This window comes from Diplodia seriata, assembly GCF_021436955.1.
Source record: "Diplodia seriata strain FDS-637 chromosome Unknown scaffold_2, whole genome shotgun sequence".
NCBI classification, from domain to species: Eukaryota; Fungi; Ascomycota; class Dothideomycetes; order Botryosphaeriales; family Botryosphaeriaceae; genus Diplodia; species Diplodia seriata.
The window spans coordinates 326,361-345,638 of record NW_027117309.1 but is presented as its reverse complement, the minus strand read 5'-3'; the positions used below and the strand labels follow the sequence as shown (position 1 = coordinate 345,638).

At 58.7% G+C, this 19,278-nt stretch overlaps 6 protein-coding genes across 6 annotated transcripts; 3 read left to right on the top strand and 3 right to left on the bottom strand.

The window, feature by feature from the left end:
* Positions 1-413: 413 nt before the first annotated feature.
* Positions 414-3,596, bottom strand: ISM1 (isoleucine-tRNA ligase; the record flags this gene model as incomplete). Its single annotated transcript, XM_066772995.1, has 2 exons — positions 414-2,983; positions 3,032-3,596. The coding sequence occupies 2 exons, from the start codon at positions 3,594-3,596 to the stop codon at positions 414-416; spliced, it is 3,135 nt and encodes a 1,044-aa protein (XP_066635562.1).
* Positions 3,597-4,634: 1,038 nt separating this feature from the next.
* Positions 4,635-7,172, top strand: SLS55_001500 (uncharacterized protein; the record flags this gene model as incomplete). The annotated part of the gene is made up of 3 exons (XM_066772994.1): positions 4,635-4,807; positions 4,858-5,139; positions 5,186-7,172. 3 exons carry the CDS (start codon positions 4,635-4,637, stop codon positions 7,170-7,172), a joined length of 2,442 nt encoding a protein of 813 aa, XP_066635561.1.
* A 1,299-nt stretch (positions 7,173-8,471) lies between these two features.
* Positions 8,472-10,175, top strand: SLS55_001499 (uncharacterized protein; the record flags this gene model as incomplete). Its single annotated transcript, XM_066772993.1, has 2 exons — positions 8,472-8,686; positions 8,744-10,175. 2 exons carry the CDS (start codon positions 8,472-8,474, stop codon positions 10,173-10,175), a joined length of 1,647 nt encoding a protein of 548 aa, XP_066635560.1.
* A 639-nt stretch (positions 10,176-10,814) lies between these two features.
* Positions 10,815-13,058, top strand: SLS55_001498 (uncharacterized protein; the record flags this gene model as incomplete). Its single annotated transcript, XM_066772992.1, has 5 exons — positions 10,815-10,923; positions 11,029-11,374; positions 11,522-12,326; positions 12,466-12,597; positions 13,023-13,058. 5 exons carry the CDS (start codon positions 10,815-10,817, stop codon positions 13,056-13,058), a joined length of 1,428 nt encoding a protein of 475 aa, XP_066635559.1.
* Positions 13,059-13,401: 343 nt separating this feature from the next.
* PHM7_1 (phosphate metabolism protein 7) lies at positions 13,402-16,417 on the bottom strand (the record flags this gene model as incomplete). Its single annotated transcript, XM_066772991.1, has 5 exons — positions 13,402-14,747; positions 14,797-15,696; positions 15,746-16,038; positions 16,091-16,266; positions 16,337-16,417. 5 exons carry the CDS (start codon positions 16,415-16,417, stop codon positions 13,402-13,404), a joined length of 2,796 nt encoding a protein of 931 aa, XP_066635558.1.
* Positions 16,418-16,885: 468 nt separating this feature from the next.
* On the bottom strand, positions 16,886-18,601 carry SLS55_001496 (uncharacterized protein; the record flags this gene model as incomplete). The annotated part of the gene is made up of 3 exons (XM_066772990.1): positions 16,886-16,918; positions 16,978-18,290; positions 18,343-18,601. 3 exons carry the CDS (start codon positions 18,599-18,601, stop codon positions 16,886-16,888), a joined length of 1,605 nt encoding a protein of 534 aa, XP_066635557.1.
* Between the last annotated feature and the right edge of the window lie 677 nt (positions 18,602-19,278).

Sequence of the window (19,278 nt, the reverse complement as noted above, 5' to 3'; positions counted from 1 at the left end):
AGGCCGGGTTAAGGCTGAGCTGGACTGATAGCAACAGAGCGATGGTACGAGTGCGATGAAGGCTTGGAAAATTCAAATCGAATGTTGGACTACGAAACGAAGAGTTGGGTTTTATGGAATAGTGTTGTAGGTCAGTGGAGATTTTGGGAATGAAGCGTCGAGGTGGGGCTAAGCTTACGGATGATGACTTGTGCTCATAAGATCTTACAAGGCAGACAGATCTTGGCATAGCATGCAGCTCGACGATCTTGGGAAACCCTCGTGTCTTCACATCCCATCGAGCTCCCATGTCAGTTATATATCTAGATTTCATACCAACGCTCTACAAATACAAGAGACGGCCACGTCTTACATACTGTCTTCCACACCGTTCGATTTCCCCCCTTTTTATATATATATACTCTCCTCCATCCCTACGCCCTCACCACGCCCTCGCACCTCCCGCACAACACGTCCGCGCTCGGGGCGACGTAGCGCCAGCACCGCGGACACTTGGACTGCCTCGCGGGCCGCACCTCTGCGACGGCCTGGCCGCCGGGTAACTCGAACGGGGCCTTGAACACCCACTCGGCACCCTCGACCGCCTCATCTTCGCCAGCAGCAGCACCACCGACGACGACCTTGACCCCGCTGACCACAAACACCGCCGCCAGATCCTCCTCCATGCGCTCGCACAGGACATCCGCGACGACGGCGGCGGCGTCCGCGCCAGCACCACCAGCAGCAGCAGCGGGCGGCGCGGGCAGCCTCAGGACGACCTCGCACCCCAGCCCGCCGCCCATCAACTTCGCATGCCGCGCCTCCTCCTGGGCGGCCTTGACGGCTCCGCCCGCCGCAGCCAAGACGTCCATGGCCTGCTCCACCCGCGCCGCTTGCGGCCCTTCATCCCACGTCGGCGCCACGAACGGGGTCCACGTCCTGCGACCGGGTTTGCCGTTCTCCCCCTCCTTCGTCTTTACCGCCGGCGGCGCGTGTGCCCAAATCTCCTCGACCAGCAGCGGGCAGACGGGCGCGAGCATGTCGAGCAGCTCGTGCAGGACGCTGTGCAGGACGGCCTGGGCGCCGGCGCGGTCCGCGGGCGTGCCCGCGTAGAGGCGGTCCTTGAGCGTCTCGAAGTAGAACGCTGATAGTTCCGCCGTCGTGTAGCGCAACAGCGCCGCCGCGGCGCGGTGGAACTCGTGCGCCGCGTACGCCGCGTGCACGGCGTGCGCGGTGCGGGAGAGTTGGTGCAGCGCGATCGAGTCGACGAGGGTCCAGTGGTTGGGGACCGTGGTCGTCGTCGATGTTGAGGTCGAGGAGGAGGATGGATCGAAGTCGGAGAGGACGCCGAGCAGCCATTTGAAGGTGACGCGGTACTTGTGCAGGGATTGGTTGACGGCGGCGAGGCTAAGCTGGCCGATGATGACGTCTTTGGTGTAGTCGCTGCTGGCGACCCAGAGGCGGAGGGCGTCGGGCCCCATGGCGTCGAAGGTTTCCTGGTTCTTGCCGCCGGCATTTGCGCCGGCGTTGCCGCCGCCGCCTTTTTGCTTTTTCCTGAGCTTGAGGGGCGGGAGGATGGAGCCGTCCATGATTTGAGAGGGCAGGATGGTGTTGCCGAGGGACTTGCTCATCTTCCTGCCGTCTTGGTCGAGAGTGAATCCGTGCGTGATGAGCGTTTTGAACGGTGGGAGGAACTTTGGGGGTGTGGACTTGTCTCCGGCCTCCGCCTTCACACTCTGGTGAGCAATGTGGGTGAGAAGAGAAGACTGAAACCAGCCTCGATGTTGGTCGGTTCCCTCAAGGAAGACGTCGGCCACGGGCTGTCCGGGCCGAGGATCGAGCAACGTCCACGCAGTACCACTATCAAACCACACGTCCATAGTGTCCTTTCCGCGGACGAAGGAGCCAGTAAGGCCTTCGGGAATCCAAGCAGATTCATCCTCAGCGTCAGTCCACCAAGCATCAATGCCGCGTTGCTCAATAGTCTTCATGATATGCTCGATCGAGCTCCCAGTCATGTGCGCCTTGAGACCGCCACCCTCTGTCTTCTCATACAGTGCTGGAATGGGCACACCCCAAGCTCGTTGACGTGAGACACACCACTGGCTGCGGCCACGGACGAAGCTCTCCAGACGGGCTCTTGCGGATTTCGGATGGAATTCGACGTCCTCAAGCGCCTCGAGGGCACCTTCCTTGATCCCTTCGACATCGGCAAACCATTGCTCAGTCGCACGGATGATTACTGGCTGCTTAGTCCGCCAGTCGATGGGGTACTTGTGGGTGATTTCCTCCACGGCAACCAAAGGATCTTTCGGCATGGTCTTGAGCAGTTCCAGAATGGCCATCGAGCCCTCTCCCTGGACGGGGAGGCCGGCAATACGGTAGGCTTGACCGGGAAGAGCCTCTTTGGTGAAGCACCCCTTGTCATCCACGGGCGCAGCCGCGTCAATACCAATAGACCTGCAGACGTTATAGTCGTCCATACCGTGACCCGGAGCCAAATGAACGAGACCAGAGCCAGAAGCGGCAGACACGAAATCGGCATGTATGATGGGCTGAGCGTTCAACTGATCAGGTTCCAGCGGATTCGCATACTCGGTCTGACCAGCGAGCTCAGAGCCTGGTATTGCGTCCACAAGGACCTTGAGTTCGGTTTTCAAGGTTTCCTGAAGCGCATCGAAACGATCCTTGCCAATGAGAAACTGACTGGGGCGATCACCGGTAGCCGTATGCCGAGACATTTCCACCACGCAGTATTCCAAGTTAGAGTGCACCGCAATCGCCCTGTTAGCGGGCAGGGTCCAAGGCGTTGTAGTCCAGATCAGAGCACCCAGTTTTGCGACATCGACACGGGCGGCCAAGCTCGGCGGGAGCTTGGTGATGGGGAAGCTGACGTATGCGGTGGTTGAATGATGGTTATCATCGTACTCGAGCTCTGCCTCGGCAAGAGCGGTTCCAGACGAGGGCGACCAGTAGACGGGCTTGAACTGACGATAGATGAGACCTAGACGGCAGTCAGCTTCTGGGCGCACGGTATCCGTGGCAGACGCACCTTTCTCGACCATTTCCCTGAAGATGCGCAGCTGGCGCATCTCGAAGCCTTTCTCCATGGTCTTGTAAGCGCGGTCCCAGTCGGCCATGATGGCCCATTTCTTGAAGCCTTCCTTCTGCTCCTCGACGGTGCGCTCAGCTAGGCGGCGGGCAGCTTGGCGCACCTCGACGGGGCTCAGCTGGTCACGGTCCGGATTGCCCAGGGCCTGCAGAGCCTTGAGCTCAATGGGCAGGCCATGGCAGTCCCAGCCGGGGACATAGTGCACGCGCTTGCCCTGGGCGACGTGGAAGCGGCAGATGAGGTCCTTCAAGACCTTGTTCAGGGCGTGTCCGATGTGCAGGCTGCCATTGGCGTAGGGCGGGCCGTCATGGAAGACGAAATCGGCCGTGGTCGGGCGGTCGGCGGACTGCTGCCATGCGTAGAGGTCGTCGGTGCACTGACGGAGCAGGTCGGGCGAGTTGGACGGGCGCGGCGGGAAGGCCGACTTGGGCAGCTTAAGAGTGCCGGACCATGATTTGGCAGCGGTGGCTGCAGCGCTCCGGAGAACTTGGCTTGGAGCTACCATGCTGCCATGGATGCTGTCGTGAGCTGCCGTGCTGGTGACGCGGAAAAGTTGGGATGCGCCATCTCCGCAATCGTCGCCGCCGGAGATGGTTCGGGCGTAGATACTCAAAGGCGCGTCCCCCGCACTCCCGACGCTCACCCGGCGACTTCACACTTCAAGCATTGAAGCTCTCAACGATAAGAGCCAGGGCAACCCTGCACTCCATGACGGCGAATCCGATGGCCTGGGATGCGAGATGCGACGGGTGAACGGCTTTTGGAAGGGTGGGGGTGGAACATGCATCGATCCCGGACCAAACAGGCAGCTCCCATGCCGCATCTTCAATACGTCCCGGCCACGGTACTGGCCACAGCTAGCCGAACGGATGGTTGATCCACGGCCCTTTAGACGAGGTGGTACAGCAGACTGGACGAGCGGGGTAGTTTCCTCATACACCAAAGGGTGTCTCAAACACGGCTATCTTCCTCCGCACACATCGACCAGCCCACCCATGCACGGCACGGTCCTCACCATATCTTGCCATGGTGCTTATCAGCCGCTGCTCCACTTCGATTCGACCCATCATGTGTGCGGTCTGCCAGACAAGCACCCGCCATCAGCTCTGGTCCAGTGCTTGATTGGGGCCCAGAGCGCCCCAAATCTTGTTACATACTGTACCAAATATTGGGAAATAAACTTTTCTCCATGGCTTCCACCCTGGTCTCCGACCATGTTTCCGACAGCGACTTTGCCTCCTGTTCTGCCGCGTCACAGCCTGCGCGTACGCTGTCTTCATCGGCCCTGGAACTCGCCCTATCATGCTACCCCGATCTCTCCTTCCCTTTTAAGCAACCAAAGTGTCTCGCGTGTGGCAAGCGTGGCACCTAGATACCACCATGGTGGAACGGTAAGCGATCGCCAGTAGAGCGTGCCCCGGTCGAGGTAACATTCCATGCATCTTTGAGCGACCCTTATCTTTTTCCGTTGCCAGCTTATATACCTGCACATCTGCCGTTTCATGTACGCCAACCTTTGGCGATTTGATCCTTGACCGCGAAGATGCCCAGCTTTCGAAAGCCCTGGCCGATTACCCGTCGAGACACGGATGGAATCACTCTCAACACACTCGAGGACAAAGCGCCTACAGCCACTGCTACAGCTGCCGACAGTGACGAGCACGCCAGGGCTGCTGAGGCTGAAAAGGACCTCAAAGCCTTCAACGCCTTGCACCGGTAGAGTATTGTGCCAGCTAACTAAAAAAGTGAAGGCTGATTGCTCCTAGATGGGATCCAAACCTGGAATCCGACAAGCGCGATGCTATCGAGGCTGCTGTTAAGAAGGGCGACGAGGAGGCTGAGATCCACCTCGACCAGGACCTCGGAGAAAATTCACCCTACCCCGAAGTCGCCTCGGCCGTCCCTAACACCGACGACGAGACTCTTCCTTGCAACACCATCAGAGCATGGGTTATCGGTCTCATTTTCACCACTATCGGAAGCGGCCTCAATATGCTGTTCAACCTGCGCAATCCTAGCATAACTATCACTTCCATTGTTGCTCAGCTGTATGTGTGCAACTACTCCTCCACTATGCGCTTCTAACGTCTCCAGCATCTCGTTCCCTGTCGGAAAGCTCTGGGAGAAGACGATGCCTTCGCGTCAGTTCAATGTGTTTGGTCTGAAGTTCAGCCTCAATCCTGGGCCGTTCAACGTCAAAGAGCACACTCTAATCACAATCATGGCGAACGTAACGTTTGGGAACGGAGTTGCTTACAGTACCGACACCATTGAAGCTTTGCGTGGATTCTACGGATACGACCTTGGCTGGGGCTTCAACCTGCTTTTCACTCTCGTCACCCAGATGCTCGGCTTTGGACTCGCAGGCACCTTTCGCCGTTTCCTTGTTTATCCGGCCGCCATGATATTCCCGCAGACACTGCCCAATTGTGCCTTGTTCTTCACCTTGCACAAGAGAGGCTCTGAAAAGCCCGATCCGGGCGAGACGAACGGTTGGTCCATCACCAGGTACAAGTGGTTCCTGTACGTTGTCATCGGCGGCTTCGTTTGGTATTGGTTCCCAGGATTCATCTGGCAAGGACTTAGCGTGTTCGCCTTTGTTACGTGGATCAAGCCCCAAAGCCCTGTGATCAACCAACTCTTCGGCGGATACAGTGGCTTGTCACTCATCCCAATCACGTTCGATTGGACGTACATTACGTCCTACATACAATCACCGCTGATCCCTCCCTGGCATGCCATCGCCAACACGCTCATCGGCCTCGTAGTCTTCCAAATCATCACGCCCCTCGGCATTCACTACACCAAGTCCTGGTACTCGGAGTATCTTCCAATGAGCGATTCGGACAGTTACGACAACACGGGAAGCCCGTACAATGTCAGCCAGATCCTGACGCCGGACTACAACTTCGACGAAGCCAAGTACAAGGCGTACTCGCCCATCTTCCTCTCAACAACGTTCGCCATGTGCTACGGGCTCAGCTTCGCGACCATCGTAGCGACCATCGTGCACACGGGGCTCTATCACTGGCGCGAGATCTGGTACCGGGCCAAGGCAGCGCGCAACCAGGAGGACGACATCCACATGAGGCTGATGAAGAAATACGCCGAGGCACCCGACTGGTGGTTCTGGGCGCTCGGCGTCGTCATGCTGGCCATGGGCTTCGGCACCGTGCTCGGATACCCGACCGGGCTCACATGGTGGGCGTACATCGTCGCGCTGCTCATCGCGGCCGTGTGGTTCGTGCCGATCGGCATGGTGTGGGCCATCACGAACGTGCAGATCGGGCTCAACGTCTTCGCCGAGTTCGTCGTCGGCTACATGCTGCCGGGGCGGCCGCTGGCCATGATGTGCTTCAAGACGATCGGCTACATCACCATGTACCAGGGGCTGCTGTACACGCAGGACCTCAAGCTCGCGCACTACATGAAGCTGCCGCCCAAGACGGTCTTCTGGGCGCAAGGGGTCGCGACCGTGTGGGGCTCCATCGTGCAGATCGCGGTGCTCGACTGGGCGTTCGGCGCCATCAAGGGCATCTGCACGTCGGCCCAGAGCGCGCGCTTCACCTGCCCCAACGGCCGCGTCTTCTTCAACGCCAGCATCATCTGGGGCGCCATCGGCCCCGCCCGCATGTTCTCCGCCGACGCCACCTACGCCGGCCTGCAGTGGTTCTGGCTCATCGGCGCGGCGGCTCCCGTAATTTTCTACGTCCTCGCCCGCAGGTTCCCGCACTCCCCCGCCCGCTACCTCAACGCCCCCGTCATGTTCGGCAACCTCAACTACATGCCCCCCGCCACCCCGCTGATCTACTGGTCCTGGGGCATCGTCGGCCTCGTCTTCAACCGCCTCGTCCGCCGCCGCGCCCGCGGCTGGTGGATGACGTACAACTACATCACCTCGGCCGCGCTCGACTCCGGCCTCGCCCTGAGCACCATCGTCATCTTCTTCGCCCTGCTGCTGCCCCAGGTGAGCCCGCCGCAGTGGTGGGGAAATACTGTTATTGAGACGATGGATTACGACGGCTCCGCCGTGCAGAAGGTGGTTGCGGACGGGGAGACGTTTGGGCCGCGGCATTGGTAGGTAGGTGGATGGATCGATACTGCAGCATCGTCATCGTCGTAATTTATGGACACTTGGATACAAGATCCGGACGTAAATGTGCATGTTTAAGTCTCACATTTGCATCCGGGTCTTGTATTCGGCTGCCTATATAGAAAGTGTGTCGAGCTCAAGGGCCGATTCATTTGTCACCCGCTATGGTGTGGGTGTGGGAGAAAGGGGTTGAGGTAGAGGATGATATTACGATTTACGAATATTCCTCGTTTAGTTATGTTAGTCGATTTTGTTCTCATTTGTTGTATTGTACACAGTGTTGTGCCAAATTGATCATTATTGGACGTCTATTAGAATCGGGCGTACTCGATTCAGAATTCCGCCTCGGGACTTCACAGCTGTTCTATTTCCTAAATGCTCAAACGAGTAGGTGGTAGTCTTGTGTCACCTTTCGGGCACTAGCCGGGGGCGGTGGCTTTGTGGCACAGTCGTCGGCGAACTCCCACTTGGCAGTATTGTTTCCGGAACAGTTGCAGCGGGGATATGCAGATTCTCTTGGAGTGGCAGAAGCTTGAGATGGACTCGGCATGTACGGCACCGCTGGAAATCATCCAAGTGAAGGGTTTTGTAGTGCTAGACAAGGCTGATTTCTCTTGCCTATCTGGGTTAGTTTTCGGTCCAAGCTACAGCGATTGCAATCCAACAATTGCACAGATGGCCGGGGCCCGAATTGGGCAACGATGCGTTTGAGGGATCGGCAAGACGTAAACGCCGGGACTGCACACGGAGCACAATCGGGTAACGCTGTATCCGTCTCCGTCTTGGTGTCGGTCCGCGTGGAGGCCGCGGCCCCCGAAGCAGCTTTGGCCACGCTTGCGTTTACAAAGGCATGATTGGGATGATGGAATTGAAAACAGGTGGCCGTCGCCGATCTCTTTCCGGGATTTGCCGCGCGGTTGATCCGGGGCTCAGGCAGGCACGCAGGGCGCACTGGGGCAAACGCGGCTGCTGCAACGGGCACGAAGCGCGAGGCGATTGGCCGGGCTGCCACGCCTCCCTGAGCCGCCTCCCTAGAAGCTTATCATGGCAGGAGCGGCGCCGGCCAAGGGGACCATGGATGGAAGCAGAAAGCCCGTCGGACCACGAGTCCGTGCACGCCTCGGCCATGAAACGCGCTGTTGAAGCCTCGCTTTCGCTCCCCTTCCTCTCCGCTGGTCGACTTCACTGCCATGCTTGGTCCTTTTTAATGCTTTTCCATCGCCTCTCCTTCCACTCTCGTTTCCCTTCCTTTCGTCTGCCCCCTACCGTTGTCTCTCGCTAGCCCCAATGGACACGCCACGCACCCTAAGCAATTCCACCCAGCCCGCGGCCACGGCCGGAGTCTCGTACACCAAGGTGCTGGCAGCCCTGTTCGTCGCCGCCCTCGCATACCGCCTCCTCGACCGCCCCAGGAAGGACCGGGTCATGCCCACATGGATCCCCATTGAGATTTTTGTCGCAAGCACGTGTCTCGTGGCCGACGGTGTGGCGCTAAAGCTGCTGTAAGCTGACCATTCCGCAATCTCCTGCCCTGCGCCCTCTCATCAGCCTGCGTGCAGTTCTCTTTTCCGCCGCTACGGCGGTTCTCTGTTTGGCATCACTGCGCAGCACCAGGTCATCCATAATCTGAAAGGGGTCGAGCGGCTGTTTGCCCAGCCATTCCATACCCTGGACCATGAGCCCGTTGGCTACACCATCACCATCCGCGTCTTCGGCGGCGAGGACTGCAAGGAGATGCGCGATGGCCTGAATCGTTGCAAGAAAGACCTGTTCGCCGCCGTCGAGAAGGGCTTCGTCAACGAAGCTGCAGCCCTAGAAGCAATCCAAAAAGCAGACGTTGGCGCCAAAACTTACAACCTTGTCACTTTTTCCGACAATCCAGATCATCTCAACCCGTGGGAGCGGTCTGCAAATCACAAGCTGCTCCAGCCCGAAACATCGACGCAGCCTGGTATCGTGGAAGTCGGTCTTGAGAATCTGATCCGCAATTACGGCACCACCATCGCCATCCCGTTGCTGTACGGCTCCGATTTCCTCAAGCGCAATCCCCGTCTCATCGATGACTTCTGGCATTTCGACAACGTAGTCTTCCCGCTCCGCATGGTCGGCATCCCGGAATGGGCCCCCATCCGGTCCCTGAAGGAAGGCATCGCCGCGCGGACCCGCGTTCTTGAAGCCATGTGGTCGCTGTACGAGCGGATCGAGAAGCACATCGAGGGCGATGAGTCCCTCGACTGTGACATGTCGGATGTGGGCCCAGTTGCCCTCGCCCGCTGCAAGGCGTACATGGCCAACGGCGTCTCGTATCGGCACCGGGGCGACATCGATATGGGCTTGCTCTGGGGCCAGAACGCCAACACGCAGCCGCTCATCTACTGGTTCGTTGTCTACGTCTACGCGACTCCCGGCCTACTCGACGCCATCCGCGAGGAGATCGCCCCTTATGTCCAGCTCACCACCGACGACGCTACGCACCACGCACGCATCAGCAAGATGGACTACCCCGGCCTGTCGCGCGACTGCCCCTTGCTGAAGAGCGCCTACCTCGAGACGTTCCGTCATGCCAACGAGCCATCCTGCCTACGCTACGTCGGCCGCGACCTCACCATCGCTGATGGTGAGCAGACACACCACCTGGCACAGGGCACATATATCACCGTGCCACTCGGCATCAACCAGCGCAGCGCCGCCGTTTACGCGGATCCGACCAAGTTCGTGCCCGACCGTTTCATCGAGACGGACGAGGCCACAGGCAAGCGCGTCGCACGCTACGGCAGCCTCAAGCCCTGGGGCATGGGCACCGGCATATGCAAGGGTAGAACCTTCGCCGAGAAGGAGATTCTGGGCGTCGTAGCGTCGGTGGCGAGCTTGTGGGACTTCGAGCCGGCCGATGGCTCGGCATGGAAGGTGCCGGATATGAAGCCGGGGACGGGCGTGATGAGGCCAGTCAAGGACATTAGGATTAGGGCGAAGAGGAGGGTGGTTTCTTGAGTAAGTGGAGATCAGAAGAGAAGCCGTACCGCTGTTTGTTGTCAACACACCGAAAAGTGATTTCTCAAATGCCACATGTATTTTCATCTTTGCACTCGAGCGCATGCGTGTTTATACTCGGCAGAGCCGTGCAACGAGCAACATTAACCAATACCGAATTGCCTATTCGGGTATGGATCGGCGACGGCGGAGAAGACGCCTCAACGCAGCCAGCCTACAGAAGCCCAAGACACCATCCCACTTTCCGTTATGTCGCAGGATAGCCGACAGCGCCTTGTGGGTCGAAAAACGCTGACCACGACTCATCTTGGCCTGCCAAAGATGGTGCAAGAATCACGTGCGGTGTCGTCATCTACACCATGCACTGTTGCTTGCTTCTTAAGCCCCGCGTAACCCGGAGCTCTGGTTTCCGATCTGACGGTTGAGTCGAAAACCGTACCCCTCAATTCTTTTTCCCCGGCCCCTCTTTGCTTCTCGCGTCGCCTTCAGTGGCGCTGTAGCAACTTTTGGACCCTATCCAATTGACTTGCGCCTACGCCGCCACAGCGACGCGTTATTGATTGGCTTTTGGCGTCTCTTGGAGACCCATACAGGAAGACGCTCCAAATTGAAGATCGCTGGTTGCGCAAAAGCGACGCCATGGTTTCGGCACCCGAGACGAACGGCCATGTGCCGCACACCAATGGCGACGTCAATGGCGCGGCGCCGCCGAAGAAAAAGATGATTTTGAACGCTTTTGTCGAGATGTGTAAGTTTGTCTTGTACCCGGCATACCATGTTTAAACTCCCCCTCTCCTCCACTTCCAATTCCTAACCCCAGCTGCTTTACGTGAAATAAATCTCACAAACTCAGGCAGCGGCCACCAGTCGCCAGGACTATGGCGGCATCCGGACGACAAGTCGATGAACTTCAACGACATCGAGCACTGGGTGGAGCTGGCCAAGACGCTGGAGGCGGGCGGCTTCCACGCCATGTTCATTGCAGACGTACTGGGCGGCTACGACGTGTACAAGAACAGCCTGGACGAAGCGGTGCGGTCGGGCGCGCAGTGGCCGGTCAACGAGCCGATCCAGGTGGTGCCCGCCATGGCTGCAGCCACCAAGCACATAGGATTCGGTGTCACCGTCAGCACCACGTACGAGCAGCCCTACCACCTTGCGAGGCGGCTGAGCACGCTGGATCATTTGACCAAGGGACGGTGAGTTGCCAGGTTTCTTTTCTTTTCTTTTCCTCACATCCCATCCCATTGTACTTGGCCGTCACGATTGAGAGTCCACTCTCCACGAACGGACCAATAGGGAGGAACCGAAAGACGAAAGACGCTGATACGAGCAAAACCAACCAGCTGCGGTTGGAACGTCGTGACGGGCTACCTCGACTCGGCAGCGCGCAACCTGGGGCGGGCGGCGCAGCCCGAGCACGACGAGCGCTACGCCATGGCCGAGGAGTACATGGAAGTCATGTACAAGCTCTTCCAGTCGTCGTGGCGCGAGGACGCCGTGGCGCTCGACCGGGCGCGCGGCATCTACACGCACCCGGACCGCGTGCGGCCCATCCACCACGAGGGCAAGCACTTCACCGTGCCGGGCCCGCACATCTGCCAGCCGTCGCCGCAGCGCGTGCCCGTCATCATGCAGGCCGGCACCAGCCCCGCCGGCACCGCCTTCTCCAGCAAGCACGCCGAGGCCGTCTTCGTCTCGGGCCACAGCCCGGCCGCCTGCGCGCGCGGCGTCGCCAGCGTCCGCGAGCAGGCCGCCCGCCACGGCCGCGACCCCAAAGCCATCAAGGTCATCGCCAAGATGTGCGTCGTGCTGGGCGCCACGCAGGCCGAGGCCGAGCGCAAGTACGCCGAGTACGCGGCCCACGGCGACGTCGACGGCGCCCTGGCGCTTTTTGGTGGCTGGACCGGCTACGACATGGCCGCGTACGCCGACGACGAGGAGCTGCGCCTCGTCCAGACCAACGCCATCCGCAGCTACATGGAGGGCCTGGGCAAGCACCAGCCCAAGGTCGGCCGCTGGACCAAGAAGGTCCTGGCCGAGCACCTCGTCGTCGGCGGCCTGGGCGGCACCGTCGTCGGCACGCCCGAGCTGGTCGCCGACGAGCTGGAGCGCTGGATGGACGAGGCGGATGTGGACGGCTTCAACATCGTGAGTATTTCCCCCCCCCCCCCCCCCCCCCCTTTCTTTCCTGACCCCCATCCCCAATCCCTCTCACCATTTCACACACACACACACATATATACATAGCCACAACAACAATAAATACTAATAACAAAAAAACAAACAGGCCTACGCCATCCTCCCCGGCTCCTTCACCGACGTCATCGACCTGCTCATCCCGGAGCTGCGCCGCCGCGGCGCCTTCCACGACGCCTACCCCTTCCCGCCCGGCGCCACCCTGCGCGAGACGCTGTCGGGCGTCCGCGGCCGCCGCCTGCCCGCCGACGACCACCCCGCGTCGCGGTACCTGTGGAGGGCTCCGGCCCCTCCCCCTACTACGTCTCCTTTTTCTTCTATCGCTTCTCCTCCTTCTCCGAAGACGAAGCAGGGGGTGAAGGCTGCTGATTTGGCGTTTAGATCGGGAGGGGGAGGGGGAGGGGGAGGGGCGGCCGGGGCAGCCCTCGGTGGTGGCCATGGCGATGGCGACGGTGTTGTGCCGGCTAGCAGCAGGTATGTGCCGGCTTGGATGGGTGGGGAGTTTTGATCGAGCAAAGGGAGGAGGAGGGGGGGGGATGTTCGTGTTTGTTTTTCGGCTCCCAATCAAATTTTTTTTTTTGATCTCCGAGAGAAGTCGGTGTGTGGGGAAATTGTGGTTGGTTATGCGGTAGAATATCTCTGAAAAAGGGAAAGTTGTTGCTGCTGTTGCACTCGACTGAGTAAGGAGCGGAGGGAAACAAAAGTCGGTGAAAAGGGAAGAAACAGAAGGGAGTCTTGAGAGAGACAGAAAATCGATCAGCCAATCACTTCATCATGCCGTCTGTTTCCGGAACGAGTAGTGCCTTTCTCTCCGGATCGGAGCTGGGCATTGCGGTCTTCCAAGTACAGGGATCAGGATAATCTCATTAAGAATGTTATACGCCATAACCAACAATTTTCACATACACGCAGCACAACCTACACCCACACCCGCCCGCCATGCCTTCCGTCCGTCTATACCCAAACGCTTTCTTCCCTTGTGACGCGCACACAAGGTTCCAGCCCACATCAATCCAACAAACTACCACTAATACACCACCCTCCCATGCCACAAGGGCATCTCCCTCAAACGCTCCTTCTCCCACTGCACTGCGTTCTTCTCGTCCAGCCACGCGCCGTCGTCCCGAACGTCCAGCCCGTCGACCTCCCGGCGCGCCTCGCCGATCTCGCGCTCGCTGATGCGCATCTCGTCTCGCACGATCCACAGCGTCGGTGGCTCGCGCGTGACGACGGGGTTAACGAAGGCCAGCTTGGCGATTGCTTCCGGGTACGGGGGCACCGGCTCGCGTAGCGACGGGTGCAGCGTCGACGCCAGCGCCGCGGGCGACTGCGAGTGCGGCGCGAACCAGCGCTGGAAATTATCCTTGACCTTTTTGTACTTTTCGTGTCCGTAGAGGTCGTTGATGCGCGCCGGGTGGTGCATCGAGCCGGCGCGGTGTTGGGCACGGCCCGAGCGCGCGATATGGTCGGGCGCCAGGAGCGGTTGCGTTCTCGGGTGCTGGCTGGAGGCTTCGTCTCCGGGGTTGTTTTTGTTCTTGTTCTTTCCGTCTTTCTTGTTGCTGCCGTTCGGGGAGTTCGAAGAGGAGGCGGAGTCGGATGAGAGGCGGGATTCGTAGTCAGCCTCGGTCTCTGCGAGCAGGTTGCGAGGCAGGAGTTCGGTGAGTGGCGTGAGCGTCTCACGCATGAGATACTGGTAGACTATGGTGAGAGCGAACAAGACAACCATAAGGATGAGCGGCCCATTGGCGCTCACGTTGCTAGTAACGCGAGTCGAAAACAAGCCGATAAGGCAGAGTTCGGCGATATAAATGCCGACGGTTAGCTGCTGAAGTGCCTGCGCATAGAAGGCACCCTTCGTGTCGATCTCGGTAGTGAAGACGTAGAAGAAGTTGTAGCGCATTGCCAGGTAAATGAAGCCAAAGCCGACAGTGGCGAACCCAAGGACCAACGGTGCAATGCAGGAGTAACTGATGGCGATGACTGCCAGGTTCGTCCACTTGGCGCACTCCGATCCGTATCCAGGAGTGTCCAGCGCCACATACTTGATGAATGATTCTCTAGGTGTGGAGTACGGCCAGATACGAGGCAGGATTTCGTTCCAGAACAGGCCAAGAGGGTTGAAAACCTGCACAGCGCTAATGGCGATATACAGGACGAAATACGAGATGTAGAAGTTGGACGCCTTGGGGAGGTTCTCGGCCAGCAGAGTAGGTGCCGAACTAGGCTCGAGTGCGATTTGACCAATGACAGCCGTTAATCCAGACGAAAAGGTGGTGACGAGGAAGACCTGGATCAGCGAGAACACGAAGAAATATGTCTGCGTACGCAGTTCGACGTGGGAAAGAGTCACCGCGCCAGACTGCCTGGCAATGTCTGCGAACCAGTCAGTAAGTTTGCACTCGAGGTGACGGTCGACACCTACATCTGTAGAAGCGAGGAACCAAGCTTTGCAGCAATGACAGCAGCAACGCAGGCACAAGACCAGTCAAGAGCCCCAGCTGCGTTTCGCTGAGGCGGTCGAGCCAGGCGAGCCATGTGTATTTCTTCGCAAGATAGCTCACGTTCGAGAAAGAACCAATAGCGGCGACGGGAACACCCCAGAAAATGGTCAGAACAATGACAAACGCAAAAGCCAGTAGTTTCCGGCCAAGCGCCTCCCAGTCAGACATACGCAAATTTTTCCACAGAACTTCGTTGGGGTGAACTCCGACCTGGCGGGGAACGATGCGCTCCGGATGGTTGAAGGAGACCAATGAGAAGGCGGCCTGAGCAGCCGACTGCGTCTCGAACTCGACAAACACGGCACCAAGAAGCTTGGAGTCGCCGTCGAGGCGCAGCTTTTGGGCGGCCTGGACCGACGGGATCATTTTACGCAAGTCCTCTTGACATTCAGCGATGGTGTCGAATTTGTTTCCCCAGATAAAGTTGAACTTGTCGTGTCTGTGCTTTGGGCGGCGCGTAACAGCCAGCCAGTGGTCTGTGTCGTGATCGTCAGGGTTCGCTTTAGGGTCTTTGACCATCTTCAACCTCTTCGCGTTGGCATCTCTGATGAGTTTGATCTCAGCGGCCTCCAGTTTCATGGCGGTCTTGTCCATCTTCTCGACCATGTCCTCCAGCTCTTTGAAATCCTCGACAAGCCAGACTGTTTTGACTTCATCGAAGAGGCCCTTGATCTTTTCCTTGTCGCAGTAGTGCTTGGGCACGGAAGTGAAGAGCACAGTCCTGGAAGAGATCTTGCTCGAGTTCCAGGGCGAAAGCAGATAGGCCTGACGCAAGTGGATGAGGAAAATGGTCTCTCGGGTAATCATGAATAGAACGAAGCCTGGATTGTTCAGTATCGGGTAGGAGGGGACGGAAGCATTGGCGCTTACCAAAGAAGACCCAGGCAACAATGGCATGAGCCCAGTAGCGCCTTGGGTCGGCAACATTGCTGAAGGACAAGAGGTCGAGTTGCTTTTGGCCGCCTCCTCCAGTGGCATTGACGGGAATCAGAACAGATCCAACGAGTAAGAAGCCGAAGAAGCACGTGACAACGATGATCTTGAAGAAGCGCACGTAGAGGTAGGCGTCGAGGGATTGCCAGTTGAGAAGATCGGTGTCTTCAAAAGTAGTGAAGTATTTGAGCCAAGCCAATGGCTTGTCTGAGTCGGCCGGAGTCTTCTCTCTAGGCAATGGTGAGAGGGTGTTCGGCGTTGAAAGGTTGCACTCTGACTTACTGCTCTGTTAGGGTGTCGATGAAGGTTCTCGGAGCGTATAGGCGGCGGAGCTTGCTTCGGACGAACACGAAAATGCTAAGCAGAACGAAGGCCGCAAGAACTGAAGGGATTAGGGTGAGGACCAGGCTGTAGAAGGACGAGGACTTGTTGCGATGGCTGCCGCCGGCCTCGGGAACCTTGACGGGTCAGCAAAGCAATCCAAGCGGTTTCAATTCTCGCGCGAGGCCCATTTCCTTTCCAACGCACCTTGGAATGGTTTCCCAGGATTCCGACAGTGTTATTGGTGGGTGTGGCCAGCGGCGCCTGGATGGCACCGTATAAATGCATGACGGCGAAAGGTCAAGAGCTGACCGAGAGTTCCGGCGCTGGCGCAACAGTCCCGCTGGCGTTGGCGCGATAGGAGAGAGCCGCAGCGCTTGCCCAGAGAAAAGAGTTTTCAGAGTTGGGCGAGACGCATGGCCGAAAGAGCGGTGATGTGGTTGCTCGCTGGCTGGACCGCAGCCGCGTCGCCTCAGCCTGCGCACGGAGCACGCGCGCTGATGACGTAATCCATGCACGACCGGGGTCGCGGCTGCTCTCAGCCACCCAAAAGTCGTGGCCGTCGTATCACGAGTAATGGCAAGCGCAGGTAAATGTATGTTCATTGCAACGCATAAACTACGTATAGCCAGAAGCTTGCAAGTCGTGGCCATCGCATCACGAGCAATGGCAAGCGCAGGTAAATGTATGTTCATTGCAAGGTATAAACTATGTACAGCCAGAAGCTTAAAAGGCCCTCTCCGCGCCCCACTCCCTCTAGTTGAGGTAGAGATCGATGGCATCGAGGATCTGTTTGCGCGGTTAGCCCTCCTGCCTCTTCCTGCGCCGCGCGACGTGCGGGAACTTACAAAGTTGGGGGCGAGGTACGCGTCGCCCGAGCTGCCCGAGATGCAGTCGATGGTAATGGTGTTGGAGCCGGACACCAGGTTGCCGGCCGGGATGTTGAACGTGTAGATCTCGCCGAGGCCCCTCCACGTGCCGCGCGTGACGCCGCGCGAGTCGATCTTGGTGGGCGCGCTCGGTGCCGACGGGCTGTAGCTGTTGATCTTGACCGACGGCCGGCCGCTGGCGAAGGCGAGCGTGGTGCCGATCCGGAGCGTGGCCGCACCCGTCTGCGACGAGCTGAGCGTGAACTTGATCGTCAGCGGAGCGTTGACGCCCTTCCAGAGAGCCATGGGCACGTCCGTCAGCGCGCTCGAGCCGACCGTGTATGTCAGCGGGCCCCAGCTGCTCATGCGGCTGTCCGACGGGTGCATGCGCTCGATCTTGTCCGCGTTGCGGAAACCCTCCGGCTGCCCGTCCCAGTCGCCGATGGTCCAGAGCGTCGTAGGGAGCGAGAAAGTGGACGCGATGTTCTTGGTGGCCGTCGAGCCCGCCGTCACCGTCACCGAGTCGGTCGCGACCTTGAGCTCGTCCTGGTACAGCACCTGTGTGTACGTGCCGGGCTTCATGGCGGGCGACGTGAAACCGCCGTTGGAAGCGGCCGTGGCCCAGTACTGGGCAGCGTCGTTGTACCAGTGGACCACCTTCGCGAATTTGCTGTCCACTCCCGAAGCAGTACCCTTGACGTAGCCACGGCCAGACGTAGCGACGTAGCCCTGCAGGTTGAGGTCCTCGAAGAACGACGCATCGAAGGTGCTAGGGACACCGGAGCGACTGAACTGCAGCTGGTAGGGGCCGTGGAAGCCCATGCGGTAGCTCTCAGTCTGTGCGTGGTTCGAGTTCATGTAGAAGTAGAGGTTCGTCGAGTCGCCGGCATTGTTGCTGTTGATGTCCCTGAAGAAGGGACCGCCGCTGGATCCCTCGTAGGAAAGAGGCTGGAGGATCATGCAAGCGTGGATCGCATCGTCGTCGCGGTACACGCACTGCACCTTGTCGTCGATGAAGCGCTGGCTGGAGTAGAACTTGCTGCGGGTCTGGCCATCCACGACGAAGACATCCGATCCCTCGACCGTGCTGGTACTGTCGGCAGTCGTCGAATCAACGCCAAATGGATATTCCAGAGGAAGCTTCGAGTTGTCAAGGCGGGCAATGAAGCGGGCTTCACCAATCGAAGGCTCTTCGCTGAAGTAAGTGCCCATGTACAGGGCACTCTCTCCAGACTTCACAATGATGTAGTGGGTCAAAGTGCTGGTAGCGCAGGTAATCTTGGCGATGTTGCCTGTAGGCTGTCAGTGGCGCAAGAGACAAGGATTGGGCATGGATCCACATACTGTCGACAATCTCCGAGCTCACGGTCGCGGATCCGAGGCCAGAGGAGATGTGAGAGCCCTTGCCGGAGTATTGGAATTCCTCCCCACGGTACTTGATGGAAGTGATGTCACAGCTGCTGCTCGAAATGGTGACAATGAACGGATTGGACGAGCCTGCGTCAACGACATAGCTGGAAGACGATTTGGTGACGCCAAAGGCGGCTAGCGCTGAGGACGTGAAAAGAGAAAGGAAGGTCAAGAATAGAGCAAAGTGTGCCATTGTGGCGGTGCCCTTCTGTGAGGAACAAGGTTTGCGAGGGTGAAAGAGCCGTGACGAACAACTAAAGCATGGCAGTCCCAGCCCCTGCTTTTGTAGTCTTCTATGCGTGTGGAGAGAGTGTGGCGCCTATCCAGACAACACAGGGACCTTCAGGCACCTTGGCCCGTGAGAGGCAGTGGCTCATCTCGGTACGGAAAAAAAGGATGTTGGGGTGCATCTGTAAACATGCTCCACAAATCAGGAGCGTGCGGGAGCGGGCGGTAGTGGGCGTAGGGTTGATGTTTCAGAACACCACCGCTCGCTAGTTTATCGAGCGGGGCCATTCTTGCAGGACGCTGCAGGGAACAGCTCCAGAACAGTACAATTTCCGGCACGTGTGTACAGAACTAGGCTTTACATCCGGGCGGAAAGAGCCAGCCCGGCAAGGCTGGACAGACTTCTGCAAGCACAGGCAAAATCTGGGGTGCAGCCGATGGCGATTGTAGCGATGCCAGGCTCAAAGAGGGAGCTGCTCGTCCGGGCTCGGGAGAAAGCAGCCCGAAGCATCTTGCTCCCACATGGCGCGCAAGCATCCGGTGGGTTGGACGAAAGTGCGCTGGTGATTCGAAAGCCACCCGGTCAGAATCCTGGCTGGTGCTCTGTCACACAAGACGAACAATAAAGGAGTCGGCCAATCC